Raw genomic sequence first — 21,690 nt, 5'->3', positions numbered from 1 at the left:
CAGTGTTCTTTGGTGGTTGGGTTTCAATTAACCACACATCTCAGGAATGGTTGACCAGAGACTGTATAAGACTACACATTTACATTCATACATATCATCCTCATTCATCCTCTGAAGTAATACTTTATGGTATTTTCAGAGACTAAACGGAAAAAGACAGATTTACTAAGGATATATACATCTAAAGTAAGTTAGAATAGTAGGCATTAAAGTAGAAATAAACAAAAAAATCTTTTAGTCTGAAGTATAGAGATGATTTTCAGAGACTAAACGGAAAAAGACAGATTTACTAAGGATATATACATCTAAAGTAAGTTAGAATAGTAGGCATTAAAGTAGAAATAAACAAAAAAATCTTTTAGTCTGAAGTATAGAGATGATTTCATTAAAATAGTTTTAAGTTTAAAATGATTACATTGCTTGTTTGTGTAATCAGCTGGTAGGAATTTTGTTTTAATGGAGACTAATTTGTTAGCACCTTTTTGAGAAAAAAGCTGACAATCTTAGCTTGTTCAAATGGTTGAGAACAAATTGGTTGTCTAATGACAAATTAACTAAATGAAAGATAAAAAAACCTAATCTGGTAATTGAAAGCAGAAATATAGTAGTTATTATGGAAGAAGTCATTGTCAAGCTATAACTTTTGAAACTGAGTGAAAAATTTGTTGTACACCAAATTGAACTTAGTTCTTTTTGTCTTTATTTTGGGAGTTTATTTAATGCTCCAGGAAATTCTAAAAAAATTATCCATAAACGATTATATCAGTTTTCCTGTTTTGTTTAGTGCAGTTTCAAAATTCTGTAATTTAATTAAAAATGTATGTTAACAAATTAGAGAAAAACAGTTGGGGTGGATGGAATGATTTCTATGAAACTGATAGCAAGTTTGACATTAAGTTAAAGAAAAAAGTGGTTGCTCAACAGTTGTAACAACAATTTAGACAATTATAATGTACTATATTTCACAATTATTAAGTAAATTTAGTAAATTTTTTATTTCCTCAGTGTCAGTTGAAGTCTCTTCCAGTTTAATGGAAATCCTTCTTTTCTTTATAACCCTTTCGTCATCATATTTTAGATTAACTAACTTTGGAGAAATTTTTAAAAGTTATTTAACAGTACATAAATAGTTATTACTTATTCCCAAATAACAATAATATTTTAATGTAATTTATTTATATATTTTTTGGATAAGGATCATTACAATTGTGCTACCTTAAAAAAAACCTGGAAAAAAGATTTTTTTCATTGATAATTTGCCATAATTCCTACAATTCTTTTTAAAAATGTAACAAGATTGAATTTGGTGTAAAACTCAATTTTTTCCATTTAATGGTTTGTAAGATATAACACCTACAAGACAAACTTTTTCTTTCCTTATTACAACTACTATTATAATTCCATTTATTAGTAATTTATATTGGCTATTTTTAATCCTTGTAAATAATCTATCATAATGATTCTCAGTTCATTTTATAATAATGAATCTCTATATGATTTGTAGTTAATTTTTAAATGATTTGTATGATTATTTCTTAACAAAAGATGCATCTAATCTTAATTCTGTTTATAATAATTAAAATAAAATCAAGATTATTTTATGATATATTGCTTTTATTATTATTGTTTTTGTTTATTTTATGAATATTTGTTACAGATCTTAATTCAGGGACTTGTTCCATTATGCTCTTGGCAGTATGAAAGAGTTTTTAATACGACTAGAGTACCAGGGGTTGAATCTGATAAAATAGTTCATTACAATGACTCGAAACACATCATTGTTTATCATAAAGGAAGGTATTTTAAAGTTATAATATATCACAGGAACAGATTGCTTACTCCACCTGAATTAGAAATGTATGTATTCTTAGATTTGTATTTATTTACTTTTTTGTTTACTTTCTTAATATATTCATTCTGTGCTGTATATTTATAGTGATTCTTTTCAATAATTATGTGGACGTCTTCATTTTTTTAATGATTTAATGACCATGTAATAAGTTTATATAAGTTTTATAATAATATAATAAGTTTAATTCCAGTCTTTTAAGTTACTATGCTAAGAAACATGATTATCTATAACATCCTAATATTTCATAATGTGGATCCAGAATATGGAGTATTTGAAAAAAGTGAAGGATCAGATTTCATGATTGAGGCATTTTGATATTTTCACTGATTTATTCATTATAAAATTCCTTTTTCTTTATTCAGCAATAAATATTTGCTTCCAAACATCATTTTTAATCGTGTGTAGAACACTGTACTAAATAATATATAGTCTGAAAGTTTACAAAGCCTTTACCAAGAATATTATTTTTAAGCTGGAAATAATTTTCAATTAATTTATATTTTTCTTTAAATATTTGATTAAAATCAAGTTATTTAAAAAGTAATTTATAATAATTACAGGATAACTATTTTAAACTGAATTTTTTTTTAGCAAATTTTCTCGAGTAATAGCTTTTAAATGTATATTTTTTAAAGACCATGTATTTATTTAAATAGTTACAGATATTGTAAAGTACTTTCATGAAAAATTAAGATAATATGTCTTATCACAATATTCTGTCCTAGGTGGTTCATTTAATAGAGTTTAAATATAATTTAACAGTACAGAGGAATAATCTGAATCTTAAAAAGATTAATTTCAGTAAAATAATATATATGTATATATATCACTTTCTTTGAAATCATTGACTTAGATGCTGCATTTTTCAAATAAATAAATAAAAATGCAAATCAGTAAATAAATATACTGAATGTGATAATTTCTTGATTAAGTAGTTTAAACCTTGAATAACTGATTCTTAGGATTTACATGGAAGGATAAAACTTTGAGATACTATGATGCCCAGATCTGCATCATAGAATGCAAAATTAGGTGATATAAAATGGAAGTGGTTTTAGATTGTATTCATATGTAAAAGTTTTGATGAAATGATAATGTTACAGATATATAAAGGAAAATAAATTAATACAAAATGAAATAAAAAGTTTTAAGTGTCAAATGAACATATTTAAGTACATTTTAAATGGGGATGTAGAAAATACAGAATATTGACTTTGTATTATTTTAAAAACTAATCAAAAGAGTAAAATTGCTTTTGTTAAAAGAAATATTTTAATTTTAGATAAACTGTTAGAAAATCTTTTAGATGATTCAATAAATTATTTAAAACAGAAGAAGCATAATAGTCCTTTTATTTAGGCTGAAGTAATGCTTGTTATGCTGTGAAATGAGAAAATAATTCTAATTATGGGTTTGATAGACGTATTGTTATTTTTTTTAGTAGTAAATTACTATTTTTAAAAAAATTATTTTTTTAAGGAAAGTTAATACGTTAAATATGAACTCATGTAAATGTTACAATTTCTAATTTACATAAAATATCATTTTACACAATTCATTTTTACTTTCCTGGCATCATAGCTCTAGCGCTGTGCGAAAAGAAGGAAAGTATAGTATCAGTCAAAAAATGGGGTATGGGATTTTTTTGCATTTCTCAACATTTCATGATCCAGGAGCCCCATTAAACAAAAAAAAAAAACATGGGGATAATGTTTGTATGCACATAACGTGTGCTGGCATGTTTGGCACATAATGTGTGTTGGCATGTTTGAAGCTTAATACCTTTTGACTGGATTAAGTGATTTTGATGAAATTTTGTACTGACACTCATGTATGTGGGACACTTTGTAAAATTTTGGGATCAATATCTCCAGGAGCTGGTAGGGACTTTTTGTGGAGTCAGTTTTCTCAAAATTTTGCTAATCTAATCCCCTTTATATTAAAATCAGTACATCTGTGCATGCTTATTCTACCATTTTTAAAAAGAATTTTCCCCTAAAATTCCTCCTGCCCCAAAAATAAAAAAAGTTAATTTTATTTATTGCATATTTTTAACCAATTTTTTAAAATGTCTTCGGCACAGGACTAGTGCCTAGTGAGACCCCCAAAAAATACTTTGCAGACAATATTGGAGGGGAGAAGCTGATCAGAATTTAAAAATATTGATTTTTTTTAGTTTTTCAAAACTTTTATTTAAACTTTTATTAATGATATTGCTATAGAATTTTATCATAATTCACCCCTTATCCCAAAAAAAGAAATCTAACTGACTTTTTAGTTACTACCATGTAATTATTTTTAGTTTTTACCATTTAACATAATAAACATAGGGAAATAAAAAAAAATCATGGAAAGTGATTTTTGAGGTGGGGGAACAAAAAATAAAAAATACAAAATTATATATTATTTCAAACTTTTTTGGGTTTATTTAAACATGTAATGGTAATTTTACAATAAAACTTTCTCCATAAATTACCCCCACCCTAAAAAAAACAAATCTTAGGTAACATTTTTCATGTATAGTTATATTTCCACAATGAATAAATAACCAATGCCAGAAAAGTATTTCAAGTTAGTTATCAGATTTTTTTTATGTGTTTTGATCTGTGATGGTCAGTGATGATATTAAAATTATATTGTTTTTTGTGATGATATACTGAACTAAATTTTGAAATAGAACATTCTTTTCTCGTAACTATATTGTAATTTTAACTAAACATTAAGTAAACTATATTATAAAGATTTTATATTTTGAAGTTTGGTTTGGGTTGTTGCAAAAGTGTGTTTTTTAAAATTTAAAGTCATATTTACTACTGCCAAAAAATGACTTGATAGCTTCTTGAACTGTCCTAAATTTTCATCTTAGGGAGACCCCGAGACTAATAATATTAATTATATCATATAATATTTTTAAAAGTGTATGTTTTTTTATTTATAATTGTGTCTGATAAATTATCCAGTACTTATTAAGTACTGGGCAATTCTGCTTACAAAACATCTTCATTTCACAATGTTGTCATAATGTAATTAGCTCTGGTTCAGTTTTTATTTTATTTTTTATATATATATATATATTTTTTTTTTTGGGTGCAAAACATAGTGTTCAGTTTTTATTGTTTAAAGTTAATATCAATGTTTAGTATTGCAAGAATGTACTTAATTTTTAGTTGTATACAATTGTACATATAAGTCTGTTGATTAGAAATGTTTTATTATTTTATAAACATTACATTATAATTTTTTCAATAAGTAAATATATTTTGTTTTTTTATTTTATTGTGTGAAACTCATGTAATACTGCAAAGAAGTCAGCACGTATTTATTTTATTGATTACAATGTTTTATGTACGTATGTATATATGTATTCATACTTTCATATATACTTTCACCTTGACCTATTCAAAACTCGCGCACGCATGCAAATACAATCATTAAAATATGAATTAATGTAGTTTACATCATTGTGTATGATATATATGCAGACATACAGATAAGACAAAAAACAAAAATCAAAGACAAAAATCATACAGATAATACAAAATATCAACTACTTAGGCATTTTATTTCTTTGCAGTATAAATATTGTGTTATATGTATATTTAGTCTACATATTATATGTAAACTGAATAGTTTACAGAAAAAAAACTTAGAAAAATTATATAATTAAACAATTAGCACTTAAAGACCTATTGCTTCATACTATAGGTCTTCCACCTTTCTGGCTCCCACCATTTTTTCATTCTCTGTATTTGCTTCCATCTCTTTAAGTGCAAAATTTAGAGCAATCTTTGGATATTTTTTATCCATATAGTAAAGATACTGAACTTAGTTCTATCTAGTATCTTGAATCTTATCATGATAGCATAAATATTTAAATATTCTTAAATTGTTTCATTTCATAACTTATCGATTAAGTAACCTCCTTTAAACTTTTGAGAAAGAACATTTCTGTAGACAACAGTTGGCTCAAATCATTTTTCCTAAACACCCATATCTTACATGGAGAAGAGTAAGAATGGCCACTGTTTTATTTAAGACTTAGTTTTCATGCATTTTCAAATTTTAATGCCAGTAGAATTTTTAATTTCTTTTTATTGCTATCATATTATTATGAAAAAGAAAGGTTGGAACCTAAATAATGAACTTGTTGGACTGTTCCAATATCTTTCGAAATCACAATTTTAGATCTTGCAGATTCATCATCATTGAATGTCAACAGCTTGATTTCAAATGCAGAAATCACTGAATCGTAACTTTCTGTTAATTTATACAACTTATATACACCCAACTCAAGTTCATCCTCACTTTCCCCCATTACAATCATGTCATCTGTATTGAGGATTATATTTAGATATTTATCATCTTCTAAATCTACACCAAGTAGTGCACATCATATCCATAAGACTATTAGATCATCTAATTATAAATTAAAAAGAACAGGGGATAAGGACACCTTTTCAAACTTCTGGAACACTACTTTAAAAAGTTATTTGATTGTAATATTTTCATATAAACTCTTTAGCCCTTCCTACAATAGTCTGATCTACATCGTCAGACATTTTCTCAAGTTGATTAAAACAAGATAGATTTCTGAATTATAAGAATATAATCTTGTCTTTTCTCAAGCTGCTGTTTAATTATCACTTTGTGAAATTGTACTGTTCCACATTCATCATATCAACCGACTTTTTTTTGAATCCTTGCAGTTATTATTTTAATGTAGCTTTTTAACCTACAAAAAAGGAATACAAAAGGAATACTCTGTGTTAATTTCCATAACAGTACCTCTTTTTTAAAAATATAATTCAGTTTACTGTAGTTAACTATTAAATAATCATTTTAATAGATGTTGATTCATTATTTTCATGTGATGTTTTGTTTTATTACAGTCAGATGCAACATATATTGGATGATAAATCACTGCCTGCTACTGGGGAAGAACAACTGGCAGCTTTAACTGCTGGTGAAAGAACTGCTTGGGCAAACTCTAGGCAGGAGTTTTTTTTTAAAGGTATTAATCGACAGAGTCTTGATGCTGTTGAAAAGGCTGCATTTGTTGTCACATTAGATGATGTGCCTTATGAATTTGATGAGGTTTGTTGTAATTTCAATTTTTTAATTTTGTTTAAAAAAAATTTGTGTTCATCACGGGCTGGATTGTTTGGTTTGTTTCAAGCAGTCTGTTAATTTAAACACATTTTAGTCCCAATTAGTTTATAATGTGAAGCTTCTATACATATATGTAGTATGCATTCTTGAAAATTTGTTGGATGTAATTCATCCAACTTATGCCTGCAGTTTTAATTATATGCACTCATTTAATAGTATGTTTTACTTTTATAGTTGTTTATTTAATATTTTAAATGAGCTTTAATGAAAATATGAAGTGCAATTCTTGCTTTTAATTACTATTTGTACATTTAAAAAAAATCCATACAATAGTAAAGAGGAGTGAAGTAAGGTGTTTGTAAAAAAAATTATTGATGATTGGCTGAAAAATTAATGTATGTATTATTTATATATGTCTTGTTTAAAATATTCTGCACAATCAGACAAAACTTGTTTGGCTTGACTTACAGAAGAAAAAAGTGAGTAAATGAAAACTGCCCAGTGATTTAACTGTTATGTTTAATTTACCCACATGCCCTGAAGTGGGCAAGATATGTTGATGTATCTTCAACACCAGAAAACTCTACCAGTATGTTTTTGATTGTCTATGTTTTACATAAACAATCAATGTTTTAACAATCATGTTTTAAACATTTTACATAAAAGTTGTTGGAGTAAACACTAGAATAAAGAGATTTTAGAAAAAATAAATCAGCATAATACATTTATTCTTAATATTTAAAATTATTACTGCTAAAATTATGATTATTAACTTTTATTTGAAGTTAAAAAATAAGTGATGACCTATTTTTGAACTCTTACTTAATAAACCTTTGATAAACATTCTGTAAAGTATCAATTGGATAGGTATGTGTGACTTTGCATTTAAATTATTATACAAATTATTTAGTACCATGCCAGTATAACATTTTTTACTACTACTCCTAATGGCACATAACTGTGGCTAAATTCTGTGACATATGACTCCAGCACCAAACCAATGAAAGGAAATCAATATATGTTAATAGATGAAGATACACCAAGAAATATGAAGGTTTTGTAAACAGTATTTTTGAACAAAACCATTAGGAGTATATAAGTAGCAATAGAGTCTTTCAAAAAATGTTTCCAATGAGTTTGGTTAACTGAGTATGGAAATTTTATTTTAATTATCAGTGCATTCTATTCTTTAAGAAATTGGTAATATTAAATTAAAATATCCTTCTTGTAATATGCATTAATCATATGATATTTTAGGTAATTCTGGATTAAAAAGCCTGTTGTTATAAAAACAGGTTTCCCAAATAATTTTAGTTGCAGTAGCATTTTAGTTGCTATTTCATCTTATGTAAGCTATTGGAGTAATACGAGGGCTATTCAGAAAGTAAGGAACGTTTCCACCTGACGCCGCCAGACGCACGCCAATCGTGTATATATTGGTGTGCTTGTGCTCGGCACCTCAGTCACCATCCAGCCGTGACAACGGAAACATCTCCACACTGCCCGTTTTTTTATATACAAATTTGAAATGTGTGCTGCAATCGAAAATCCCGCCAGTTGTGAGGTGCAGTCTGTGATTCGTTTTTTGTTGGCAAAAAACTTAAAACCAATAGAAATTCATCGGGAACTGTGTGAAGTGTACGGGAACAACGTAATGAGTGAAAGTTCTATCAGGAAGTGGTTCATTCAGTTTAAAAACGGCCGAACAAACGTTCACGATAAAGAGAAGAGTGGACGTCCGAGCATTGTGACTGATGATCTGGTCTCCAAAGTTGACAAAAAGATTCGTGAAAACCACTGTTTCACAATAACTGAGCTTTCTCTATATTTCCCACAAGTTTCACGGACTTTATTGTTTGAAATTGTTTCACAGAAGCTAGGCTACCACAAATTTTGTGCAAGATGGGTGCGTCAATGAGTGGTTGAGATCACAGGCGGCAGAATTCTATGACACAGGAATTTCAAAGCTTGTCCACCGCTATGATAAGTGCCTGAATTTGTATGGTGATTATGTTGAAAAGTAGTATTTTAGTCCCTCTTTCACATGTATTTAATAAAAAGTTTTTCTTGTACTTGGTTTTTTAAAATTCCAAAACGTTCCTTACTTTCTGAATAGCCCTCGTATATAATCCTGAATAAAATAAAATTTTGCAAAACTGAAAGTTTTATATATAAATTTGTAATATATGGAGTAAATGTATAACTAATAAAGACTAATGAAAAATTTATTTTCAGTTCATGTTCTTTTATGTAAAATAATAATTTACTGTATAAATAGTATCTTAATTAGTTTAATTAGTAATCAATTTATAGTATAAATAGTTAAGATCTTAATAGATTAGCAAGAAAAATTAAAGAAGTTTGATTTAAGGTTTAGCAGCTTAGTCAAACATTTTTGGTTTTCAGTTCTCAACTAATATGCTGGAATTTATGGTAATTTTTTTAAGAATTACAACATTTTTAATGGAAAGTTTACTTCTGAATGATTTTGTTTTGAGATTGTATTATGTAACAGAGTGTAAGTATAATTATTTGTGATAAAACATTATATATTTAAAAACTATTTCCTTTTAGCCAATCAAGAACTAAATACGTAAAGCAGTGTATATACTAAGTTTGTAAATAGAATGTTTTTTTTGTTTTTTTTTAGGTAGATCCGGATAAATTGGATAGGTATGGTCGCATATTACTGCATGGTAAAGGATATGATAGGTGGTTTGATAAGTCTTTTACTCTCTGTATTAGCACTAATGGAAGGGTAAGATAATCTTATTTCTTTTTCTGTAGTCTGTTCATCAATAAAATTTTAAGTTACTTTTTGTATCTTCTATATTATAGTTAAAAGAAACTTAGGTAATGCATAAAATGCTAAGATAGTTATGGTTTTCTAATGATTATTAGATTGCAGAAAAAGTTTTCAATGTAAAATTTAGGGAAAAATTTAAAAATATTAATTTACTATTTCCTGTTTTACATAAGGAAACTGTATAAAGTACTACTGAAAAAAAAAGTTACATGAGAAATGAAAAATTTAAGTTTTTTATTTTCTATAGCATATGTATTAATCCAAAACCCATTCAGATAAACTTTTACAGAAAATTTTGACTTTTTTTTCTTAAGTATCATATGTCTAAGAATAGCTAGAATCTTATTAGTTTAAATAATACCAGAATGTGAGCTTTCTATTGAATATAACTTTGTTATTTCTTATTTTTAAATATGTTTCTTGAATAGGTGTTGACAATTAATTGAGTAATTATCGATTTTTAAAAATGACTTTTTCATGTAGGTAACTTATGTGTGAAATTCACTAAATAAATAAGATTTCATTCCATTTACACAAAAATTAAATAAAAAAAGTTATTTAATTTCATTAAACTATTTATTGTTATTTAACGAAGCTTATATAACTTAGCTTATATCAACAAACAAACATAGCCTTGATATTTGCAGTTAAAGTGTTGCACACTCATTACTGTCAAATAAACAAAAAAAGGGAAAAAGCATTTAATTGGCAGTGGTGTCAGTAAAGGGAAAAATAACTGAGAATGATGTTTTTTATTTACAACAAAAAATTTAATGTTTAACTTGGTAGTCTTAAACGAAGTACACTTTCAAGCCTACAAGGACTGGTGTCTCATCTTTGTATTTATGGTTTCAAATTTTCAGGATCGGTAGACTTGTCAAAAGTAGCATAATTTAGCATAATTTATGGATATTGATTTAATGAGATTAGTTTTTGTGATATAGTTCAGTTTTTCATTTTTATTTTTAATTTTCCCAGATATTCTCAATTTGATAATTATGTCAGGAGTACTCTGGCTTCTGAAGTTCTTAAATATTTCACTTGCTTGGCAATGTCCTAAATCTTTTGTTACTTTTTCCTGTAGAAAGCATTGTTTGAAGTTGTGTGACAAGCATTGCCTGCAGATTCATGGTGTACCTTACAGAATCTTCACTTTAGATAATAAATTTTATTTTTATGTAAATTTTACATTTTCCTCACCTATAATAACTTACAAGACTAGGCTTTTCTATTCTTGCTATTTCATCAAATTGAAAAGAAACCAATTTATTTAAAAATAGGATTAATAGTAATTAAGTCACTACTACGATAAAGGTTATTTGTTGTGCCATATACTTTAAAAGATGTACAGTATATGGTTGGAACATTTTCTAAAATCAGCATCCAATATTTTACTTGCTTACTTACTTACTTACTTTACAATATGAGAAGTGTGTAAAAAATTTTATTCAGTAACAAAACTCAATAAATTTGTATACAAAATTATTTAATATACTCCAGTTTACAGACAAAGAATGTAATTATATATAAGTATTAAAATTTAGTTACAAAAATTTCTTCAATTATTAAATAAAATTAAAAAAATCCTGTGTTTTATTAATTTGTGTGCTTCTGTTCTGATTGAATATTGGATAAGGGACTCTTAAATTTACACAATTATTTATTAATTTTTACAGATTGGTTTCAATGCTGAACACTCTTGGTGAGTATTATGTTTATTTAATAAATCATAACATCTTGCAATTATAATGGAATGCAGTGTGTGTGTGCGTGCGCGTGCGTGCGTGCGTGTGTGTATATAAAATATATATATAAATATATTTTTTATATTATATGTATATATAAAATTTTCATTTTAGTTATTTAATTTTCATTGTGTGTCAGTTTATGGTTAGACTATTTTTGTGCATTTACATAGAAGAAGATGATGTTCCTGAATTTTTCCTTTTTGGTTCAAAGTTACATATTTGGTTTAAACCAGATAAAAGTCATCAGAATAAATTTAGTATTGTCTGATAATGCAGATATTTTTATAATTGCATTTATAGAAAGAGAAATTTCTCTTTAGAGTTGCAGTTTACATTTAATTTTATCAATACATTATTTAAAATTTAATATTTATTAACCAAAATATTGTGAAGAATAATCCTTTTTTTTACTTTTGGTAATAAAATTAAACTTTTTTTATTGTTTTATTTCTAATCTTAAATTACTACCTAGTATTATATGAATGTTGATGCATGTTTGGATTATTTACATTTATCCAATAGAAAGGTGTTAATATATATATACTGGAGTACTAATAGTTATTTATAATATTAACACTTTAGTCAGTGCTATTTTAAATATGTGATTTGGAGATTTTAGCAAATTAATAATTTTCTGTAAATTTCTGCTAAAGTATTTTATTAATGATAGCATTCCTGTTAAACATTTTTTATTTATTATGGTGTTTGCGTTAATATTAACTTAAACTGTAATTTGAAATGAAAAAGATAAAAATCCATCACTTATCGAACATAACTTAAAACTAAACTAATTATGCTAAAAGAACATTTGCATTTTTAAGGGTAATCTCAGCGCTTTGACAATTCTGTAGTTAAACATTTGTTTATAATTTTTGTTTAAAAAATTAAAACAAATGACTGTGTCTGTAATTGGGCTTGCAGCCAGAAGGATGTTGAAATATAATCATGTTAATAGTTGGTTAGTGCACTTTCTTCTCTTTTTACTCATATATATAATATAAGTATTTTATCTAGAGCCTGTGCTGATTGCGGTCCAGTTTCATTGAGCCATCTGTGTATTTTTTCCTTTTTTTATAATTTATTCATAATCCAGTTTTTATCTCTTTATTTTATTATTTTTGTCCGTATATTTGTATAATAAGACTATCGAGAAGACAAAATCATATACTTCGATGGCTCATAGATGTTCAAGATGGATACCCAATTTTCAATTCAGTGTTTACATTTTTCTGTCTGCTACTTAAAATTCTGTAGGTGTAATGTGACCAATACATTGTTAAGATGGTCTCTCCAACTATTCATGCATTAACCTACAAAACATTTATTCAGTGTTAAGGCATTTTCTATATTGTTTCATAAATATCTTGTTTTGAGTTTCAAAGGTATGTTGAGTTAAATTTGGCTAAAATTCCTTTTAAAAGAAAACTAGCTTTAAATTTATCAAAAAGTTGAGGCAATTGGAAATTAATTTAAGTTTTGGGTGATAAGTAATTTATTCTAATATTTAAAAAAAAAATTGAACTTAGAGTATTAGCCAAATAAATTTTAATTATTATTTGCTCATTAAGTGAGTATTGGTAATACGATTTTTTTTTTTCATATGACTCATGTACTTATCTTTTATATAGATATTTTATCTTGTATTTGAATGTATGGTTCATTAAAAAGTAGATATTCTGAATTTTGCAAATTTATCTAGAAGTAATTAAAGTTAATTCATGACAACATCTTGAAAAAAACGTTTTTTATGTATCTTCAGTGTTATAAGTTATTTATCATAAATCTATATCTTACATTCTTGAACTACATAAAATCTGTCAAGCTTGAAAAATTAACCTCAAGTGTTAATACAATCCATAGTTAATTGAAAATAATACTTCTTTTCCACAATTGTATGTTATAATACTTTTTATTTTACAGAATTAATGTATTTTTATCATTACAGTCAGTTGGATCAAATAAAGATTCATGTGTTAGGATACAGTCTACTTATTTTAATTGTTAATAAAACATATTTTTATAATGTTGCTCAAGGTGTTCTAGAGGATAGCTGCCAACTTCTTGACAAAATATCACCAGTTTTCCTAAATATTCAGAATTATGTGTTTCTTACTTGTTTCTTTCAACAGTTATACAAATTTTACCTTGAAAGAAAAATACTTTCCTTTAATAAAATAATACTCATTTAGTTTTTATATATTTTATTTTTACTCACCAATCAGGCTATGGTTACACTGAAATGGCATCAGACCAGAGGAGATATAAAAGGAGCATAAGAAAGTAAAGAATGTATTGAAAAAATGTTTATGCATTAATCTTCCATCCATGGTCAGTAGTGTTAGCTCACAAGTTTTATGATTGTGTTATTAATATCCATTGTTAAGAATATTAAATAATTAATTTATTCATAGTATTCATTGTTCAGAGTGTGAAAAAATAATTAATCCTCGGTAAGTATATTATTTTTGTTTTCTGAGCCTATTAAACACATTAAAAAAATCCTTATCAAATGTGAAATTTAAAGGGTGATCCTCTTTATAAATGCAAAGTAGATTCAGTCTAGATATTTAATGGGATATAAGGAAAATGTACGGTGATGAGGAGATTATGAATGAGTGAAATATGAGAAAATTAAGGAGTCCTTCAATTTTATAGAAGGAATGATTGATCATTTCTTGGAATGGAAGAATCAAAGAAAAAATGGGCTACATAATTCATAAGGTCCGATAAGGTTCTGATAAGTCACATTCCTCTGATTTTAACCTTTCTCCTATACAGGATTGTCATTGAATGCTCATGATACAAAAATATTTGTGCCAGTTGGGTTCCTGGACTACTGTTTAAATTAGATAAGAAAAAGTTAATGGGAAAAAGTGAATTGACCTTGATATTTCATGATTGATGTAAGTGAGGGAATGAGTTTCTTATTCCTATTGCTACTTGTATTTAAGTATGGATCTGTCATAAAACTACAGAAAGTGAGCGCCAGTAATCGAATCATTCAGTAATTCCCTTAGAACTGAAGCAAATTAAGGAGGTTCTTAGAATGTTAAAAGTGATGGTGAAACTTTTTTTGGGCCAGAAAGGCCTTTACTATTTGATTTCATGCCATTATAAATTCATAGGCTTATTAAAGATAAGCTCTGTTGTTACAAAACCTGGGAAAGACTATTTTCCTAGTTCCACTACAAAGCAAGTATTGTATTCTGCAGTAAGATAGATTACAAAGTTTGTAATCTATTTTTTTTATTTATTTCATAATTACTGGACTGAGTTGCAGTAACTTTGTAGCTCGGTACTGAAAACATTTGGGTAAGTACAAGCATCCACTGTAAAACCCTCATCAGGCCCACAGTGATATTAATTTTTTCTTAAGTTAAAGAATTTGTAGGCTGCAATCAGTTTAAAAGCAATGATTAAGTAAAAAATGCCACTTTTTGGCTGATAAAACTAACAATGTATTTGTGTAACTATGGAGTAGAAGAACTAGTTAAGTGATTTATTAAATATTTAAATTTAACGTATGATTGTGTTGAAAAATGAATTAAATTTCATTGTATCAAATTAATTTTTTAAAAAAATTGTGTTTTAAATGTATTGCAGCCAAATATACCTTACTTTCTGAATAATCCCTGAATTTTTGTGTTGTTATACAGATGACGTTTTTAAAATAAATTATACTTATGGGATGCATTCCAATGCTTTTTCTATATCTGGTTAAATTTAAAAATAGTTTTATGAAGCTAGCACAAAAAATTTTATAATTTGTTATCTCAAGTTTTTTTGATGGTTTCAGAGTTCATAATTGTTTTTAAAGAAAATATACATATCATTATAATAGGTATGTTTTAAACGTGGAATAATGCAACTGTCATGGGGGCTTATCTGCTTTGAGGTATTGGATGTGCACTAAAAAGTGCTTTGAATCTAGCAGTGTTTAATATTTAGTGATGACATGTTACATCATCACATCAGTTAGATCAAATTTTAATATCTTTATGAATATAAAATAATAAATTACTAGGTACAGTTATAAGAAACAGGATATAAAATTTGAACATAGGATTATATAACATCACAACTGTGTGATGTTCACTTATTAATGCACATTCATTTTGGTATGTAAGAATAGTATGTGATACAAATATTTTAGTGGTGTGCCTGCCAGTGAATGGAACTGTACTACTACCACTTTTAGGGTTAAAAATCATTTGAATAAATAACCTTTGGGAACAGTTTTTACACATTTTAACTCTTATATTATGATTATTAACAAACTTTTATTTAAAAATAATTACTTTTTATTGTTAATAGTTTTAGATTCATAATTTACCGTAAGTCTTATCAAATAGATTGTAGTTTTTTATTGTTATAGAATACTAAGTTATTTAAAAAAATATATGAATATTAAAGTACCTGGTATGAATCAATTATGATTATAATAAACTTTTTTTTGTTGTTATTTTTGAGTATTATTCTATAAATGTCCCAGGGCAGACGCAGCTGTTATGTCTCATCTCTGGGAATACATCGTGTGTGATGAAGCAAGTAACATTACAAATAATATAGGGTAATTAATATTATCTATTAATTGCACACAAAAACCTTGTTTCATGTATATTTGATGTAAAAATAAACTGTATCTATCTCACTAATTTTCTTTATTGCTGCGCTCATATTTTCTGCTTTTTTATTTTTATTTCATTTGGTTGTGGTTAATCATGCATTTTCAGTATATTTCATTAATGAAACTTCAATTTTTAAAAACGTAGTAAATTGTATGAAATGTAAATTGTTTTAATTTTTTCTTCTTTTTTTAGTTCCAGAATAAACACTTTAATTCTTTTTTCTATTAAATTTAAATTTGTAATACAATTTAAAACGTATTTTATTCAGTTTGATTATAGTTAAACCGATGAAAAAAATCACTAGTTTTAGAGCTATTATAATTTACAAACTAACCATTGTAAAAAACCATATGATGTACAAAATTAAAATTATTTTATTAAGAATTCATTTAAATAACAAGAAATGTGTATGTATCTTTTTTATAAACATATGGAAAAAATATTTTTTGAATCTGCTTTTTCTTACCTATAACTGGGTATTAAACTTATTCTAGAAAATATTCAGTATTATGTTAAACTCCATACATCTCTCTTTGATCCACGTATTTGCAGCTTGCTTTATTCATTACTTCAGGTATAGGCTTTTAAAATAAATCAGTTCTGAGTTATCATTATGTAAATAATTTTTTTCAATAATTTACAATAAAAAATATAAAAAGATTTATAAGCTATTTGTAATTTTGAACTAATGGTTGCAGAGAAATTAATAAAGAAAATATATCTATTTATAGAATATGTTTATAGATTACATTACTATTTTCTTGGTAGGTATGAGATTCTGGTTTAATGGATCCATAAAACCAGAATCATACCTACCAAGGAACTATAAATATATATATATATATCATAAAAAATAGTTTTATGTTACTACATTTTTGATTGCTATTATAAAATTGTTTTATAATCTAAAAGAAAGATTGTTTTGATATACCAATTCAGAGAGGAGATGTTAATTTTTTTATAACATCTACCATCACCAAATGGATGAAAGAATTTGAAAATTAGTAATGGTAAAGTTAGAAGTACACATTTTAACTACTTGTTTTTTTAAAAAAATTTCGTTGAAATTATGGAACTTATTTATTGAGTCATATATGGTTAAAGTTGAAGTAAAAATTGTATTCTTTATGTATTTTTAAAAATATTAACGATGTGTATTTTGTTATGAGATGAGTTCTTGATAAAATTGTGTAGAAAAATTTTAATTTGCTATATTATTCGTTTTTTACAAAGGTTTTTTGAAAATTTTAACTTCTCAAACTAATTTGATACCTTTCATTAAAAAAAAGATTTATAGAATAATTATAAGAATAACAGTCTAATGTAGAGATGTATACTGATTTTTTTTTATATTAAAAAGATTTAACAACATTCAGGTAAAATGCCATTTTTCTGGCATCAAAGATAATGTAGCACACAATTTTTTAGCATATTATTTGTAGATTTTTTTTTGTTGTAGATACTTAAGATAGCTATTTGCATATTAATTTTATTTTGTTTTCACCACGTAATGTAACATTTACCACAAAGACACCATTATAATTTGTTATTTTTATTTTATTTTCAGTTATTATTTTTCACATTCGTTGAATGTTGGTGAACTGTGTTTACCGCATCACATCCTATCATTTATTTATTTACCTGTGGTTTTATTATTACCTGGCTCTTTCCTTACCTTGGTTTACCCTACAACCTGTTTACTCTTATTTCCTATTTTTCTGATTATCTGGTGCAGGGCAGACGCTCCAGTCATGGGCCACTTGTGGGAACACATCTTGGCTGCTGATCTTGAAGATGGGTAAATAATAAAAATGTTCTCATCTAAAGACTGAGGAATTGTTAATTAATCTTATGTAAATGTTAATTATTTACACATAATCATTTAATTCAGTTTTTAAATCAAGTGTTTGTACAATCAATGATGATAAACTTTTACTCGGTTTAAAATTATCTTTAAAGTTGAACAGAATGGTCTACGATTATCACAGTGAAATATTGTTGGATTCCCTTTTTTACAAGTTTGAAAAATTGATTTGTTTAATATCTTGCATTTTATGGTTTAGAAGAATAAATAATCCATTGTTATGTTAGTAAGGTTTAAATATTCATGTACTACCTTCCTGATTTTTGCTGGTGGCTAAATTATGTTTTTCTTTCTTTCAAAGGAACCAGGTATGTTGATCCAGATTACCTTGCATCATTCAGGTTTAGATTTTAATTCAATATTATACAGTTTAAAATATACTGAATTGCAACTTCAATCATTCAAACAAACAATTCCAATCAATTTTGACCTGATTTGACAATCCCAACTGAGGAAGACTCAGTGCTAAAAGTAGTTTTGAGGATGGAGGTATTCCGGAATGCATCAACTATGAATGTTAGAGTGAAAATGCTAGGAAAGGCAGAAAATTATATTCAACATTTCTTATCCTTCACAGCTTTCAATTTCCTTATAGCATTCCATGAAGCGTCCAAAGAATTTTACAACTATTAAGTTGTAAGGAGATTTATTTTGGCGATTTTTAAAAAACTAAGGACAAGAATATTAGATCTCTTTAACAGACATTTTTTATTTGTTGTTAACATGTGTTTTGACTTGTGCAATCTTTTTTAATTATTTTTATGTTCTTGACTCTTGAAAGTATTAAATACAATGTTTGTTTTTACTCATTGATTTATTTTATAATGGCAAGTGAACTTGAATCAAAACTTTCCCAATTCCCAGAATCAGCTCCTTCTGTTTAAAAAGGCAATCATGATACAGTATTTATTGTTTTATATGTTGACAGCATTGATGACAATGTGGCCAATATTTCAGTCTTCTTTGCTGTGCAGCAATAGCAGCAGGTGTGTTTGTAAAATATAGTGTGATCTTATTGAAGTTCAGAATATTCATTAAATGGTAAATAAATGTCAAAATTTACTCAGTTTCAAAAATAACTTGCAGAAATATTGATGTAGCTTAAGAAGCATATATTAAACTTCAAGTTGAAAAATCACATTAGTTTATGTTACACAAGCCTTTCTATGAGTGTCATGATAACATTGATGATGATGATGATTATTATTATACTGGTCATTCATCCATTTGATGAACAACAAAAATATTGAGTGGTCAAAGGAAATCTGCTGAGGAAGTAATACCAGAAGTTGGCATGTAAGTGATAAGTTGACATAGTATTCTCCAGTATGAACAGAAATTGGATCATATTGTCACATAAAATTATATATGATACATGCATATCAATCCATTCTTGTCTAGAAATATTTGTGTGGCACAAGATAATTTTTATTTTCTTCCTTACTTGACATCAGCTATGAAAGGAATGTTATATAAGGATGTTGATGTTGGCACTGTGCTGCAAAAAACAGCTGAAGGAAGTTTTTAAGAGTGGGATAAAGGATTTGTTTTTTTAACAACTTAGTGAATGGTCAGAAATAAAATCGGTAATATTGCTGAAGGAAATTACTTTGATGAAATTTGCAATAAAACTTTTTATAGCAAAGTACTAAATTATTTAAAAAGCACATTTGTTATGTAACCAGTCTATTTTAAAGATGAGGGATACACAGTTGGATTTAAACAATAAAAATGCTAAATCTTCTTTAATAGTTAAAAGCTAATTTTATCTTCTTCTGCTGTTATTCATGTATTCTTCTGTATATCCACATTTCCCTGCTCATCCTGTACATCTTTATGTATGCTATGCTTTTTTTTGTTGTTAAATATACTAGTTTTATTCATGGTTGTAACTCTGTTTTTATAAAAAAATGTTAATTCTTCTAATATTATTTTGATTGTTTTGGAAACAATCTGAATTATTTTTTCTTATATTCTTTCATCTTTCATGTACAATTGTTCACTTTTATTGATTGTATGTAAAGAATAGAATAGGTTAGCGTAATTACATTATTTAATTAAAAAAAATTTTTTTTATGTATTCACTGACCATGTTTTGCAATATGAAATAACAAAGTATTCCTCAGTCTTTTGCTTGGTTTTGTAATGCATTTATCTTTGAATTTAAAAATCTATGAATTTAAAATCAATAATCTTAATAATAATAATAGTAGTAATATTATACATAAAATGTTAACATGAAAAAATAAACCTAACACATTTGCATGATTCATGGGAAGTCATCTATCATTTTAATTTTTATTCATTTGTTATTTCATTTTATTATTTTTGCGAAGGAAGCAATACAGGTGCATGGCTGTTGCTTGTATTAGGGGTAAAAATTGCTGTTTGTAATATACTCGTATGCATATAATAATTGCAATTTATTTACATATCTAAAATTAATTGTTGATACTTTTCATTTAATCTAATTTTTAGCAAATTTTATTTTAATTTCTTGGTTAAGAATGGTCCAGTAAGAATGAAATTGACCCTGGTATATAATGTTTGTTAAGTTGTTAAGGAAGTATTTGGGTATTGTGATTTAAGTAAAAAAATTTATAAATAAGTGACAGATGTATTAGTTGTTTCAAAAAGGACTTTGCAACTTTAAAAGCACATAAAGATTTTTTGAGATAACTTACAGATTCGGTTGAGAGGTCTCATTTCATAGAAAAACACATAAAATTTGTCACCCAATATATACTTTGATTCGATATGGCTTCCATTTGTAATGTGATGTAAATCCCACCTGAAGTTGATTTCATTGCAGACTGTAGTCAGCAAGGCGGGCATTACCTCTGTAGCTGTGGCATTAATTTGAAGTCTTAGCTCAACAAGATTAGCAGGGATAGGTGGTACATAAACTCAATTTTTAATGAACCCCCCCCCCCAAGAAAAAATATACTGGGTGTTAAATCTGGGTAGCAAGGTGGCTATACAGTTGGATGACCAATCCATCGACCTGGGAATCGAGTATTAAGAAAATCTCAGATTTCTAGGCGGTAGTGAGGTGATGCTTCGTTTTGCTGATAGTAATGGTGGCCATCTGGTTATCATCATATAACTGAAGAATTAGAAAATTTTGAAGCATGTCCAGATAAATAATAATACCATTTACGGGGGCCTCCAGGAAGAAGAACAGGTCGTGCAGTCTTTGTTTGCTTAGGGCACAAAAACATTGACCTTAGGACTATCACAAATGTTGTGCAAAGTTTCATGAGGGTTTTCACTAACCCATATTTGGCAGTTATTGGTGTTCACCTTGCCTCTGATGTGAAACATTGACTCATCACTAAAAATTACATTGAAAATATATTATTGTCTGCAATTCTATCAACATTTTTACATAAAACTGCAGCCAAGCAACTTTGTCGTCATCTGTAATGAGTTGAACCATGTTTAGTTTATATGGCTTCAAGTGGAATTGTTATTGTTTACGTAATATGTGCCAAAAAGTCGTTTGTGGAATGCCAGTCTCATATGATGCACATGGAAAAGCTTTCTCCGAGTTGTTCACAGCAACTTCAAGGATGTGTGGGTGTCCTGGTGATTTTGTATGTTTAACCTGTCTCAATGAAAATTTGGTGTCAAGAGTAAATTGTATGCGTACTTGGAGGCTCCTAATCGTACGCTCTACAAAA

At 27.0% G+C, this 21,690-nt stretch overlaps 1 protein-coding gene across 3 annotated transcripts in view; it reads left to right on the top strand.

Moving 5' to 3' along the window:
* whd (carnitine O-palmitoyltransferase whd) overlaps positions 1 to 21,690 on the top strand; it is a 147,092-nt gene that overhangs the window by 105,393 nt on the left and 20,009 nt on the right. The window contains exons 7-12 of one of the 3 annotated variants that reach the window (XM_075372886.1): positions 1,658 to 1,857; positions 6,742 to 6,946; positions 9,612 to 9,719; positions 11,444 to 11,469; positions 16,008 to 16,085; positions 17,879 to 17,941. In XM_075372886.1, the coding sequence (XP_075229001.1) occupies positions 1,658 to 1,857; positions 6,742 to 6,946; positions 9,612 to 9,719; positions 11,444 to 11,469; positions 16,008 to 16,085; positions 17,879 to 17,941 (680 nt within the window). The remainder of the gene's footprint in view (positions 1 to 1,657; positions 1,858 to 6,741; positions 6,947 to 9,611; positions 9,720 to 11,443; positions 11,470 to 16,007; positions 16,086 to 17,878; positions 17,942 to 21,690) is intronic. The other 2 variants (XM_075372888.1, XM_075372887.1) reach the window with 2 other exon arrangements.

Source organism: Lycorma delicatula, chromosome 8 (assembly GCF_047948215.1).
Source record: "Lycorma delicatula isolate Av1 chromosome 8, ASM4794821v1, whole genome shotgun sequence".
In the NCBI taxonomy this organism is placed as follows: Eukaryota; Metazoa; Arthropoda; class Insecta; order Hemiptera; family Fulgoridae; genus Lycorma; species Lycorma delicatula.
The sequence above is the reverse complement of the archived record's forward strand: the minus strand, read 5'-3'. Positions and strand labels throughout refer to the sequence as shown.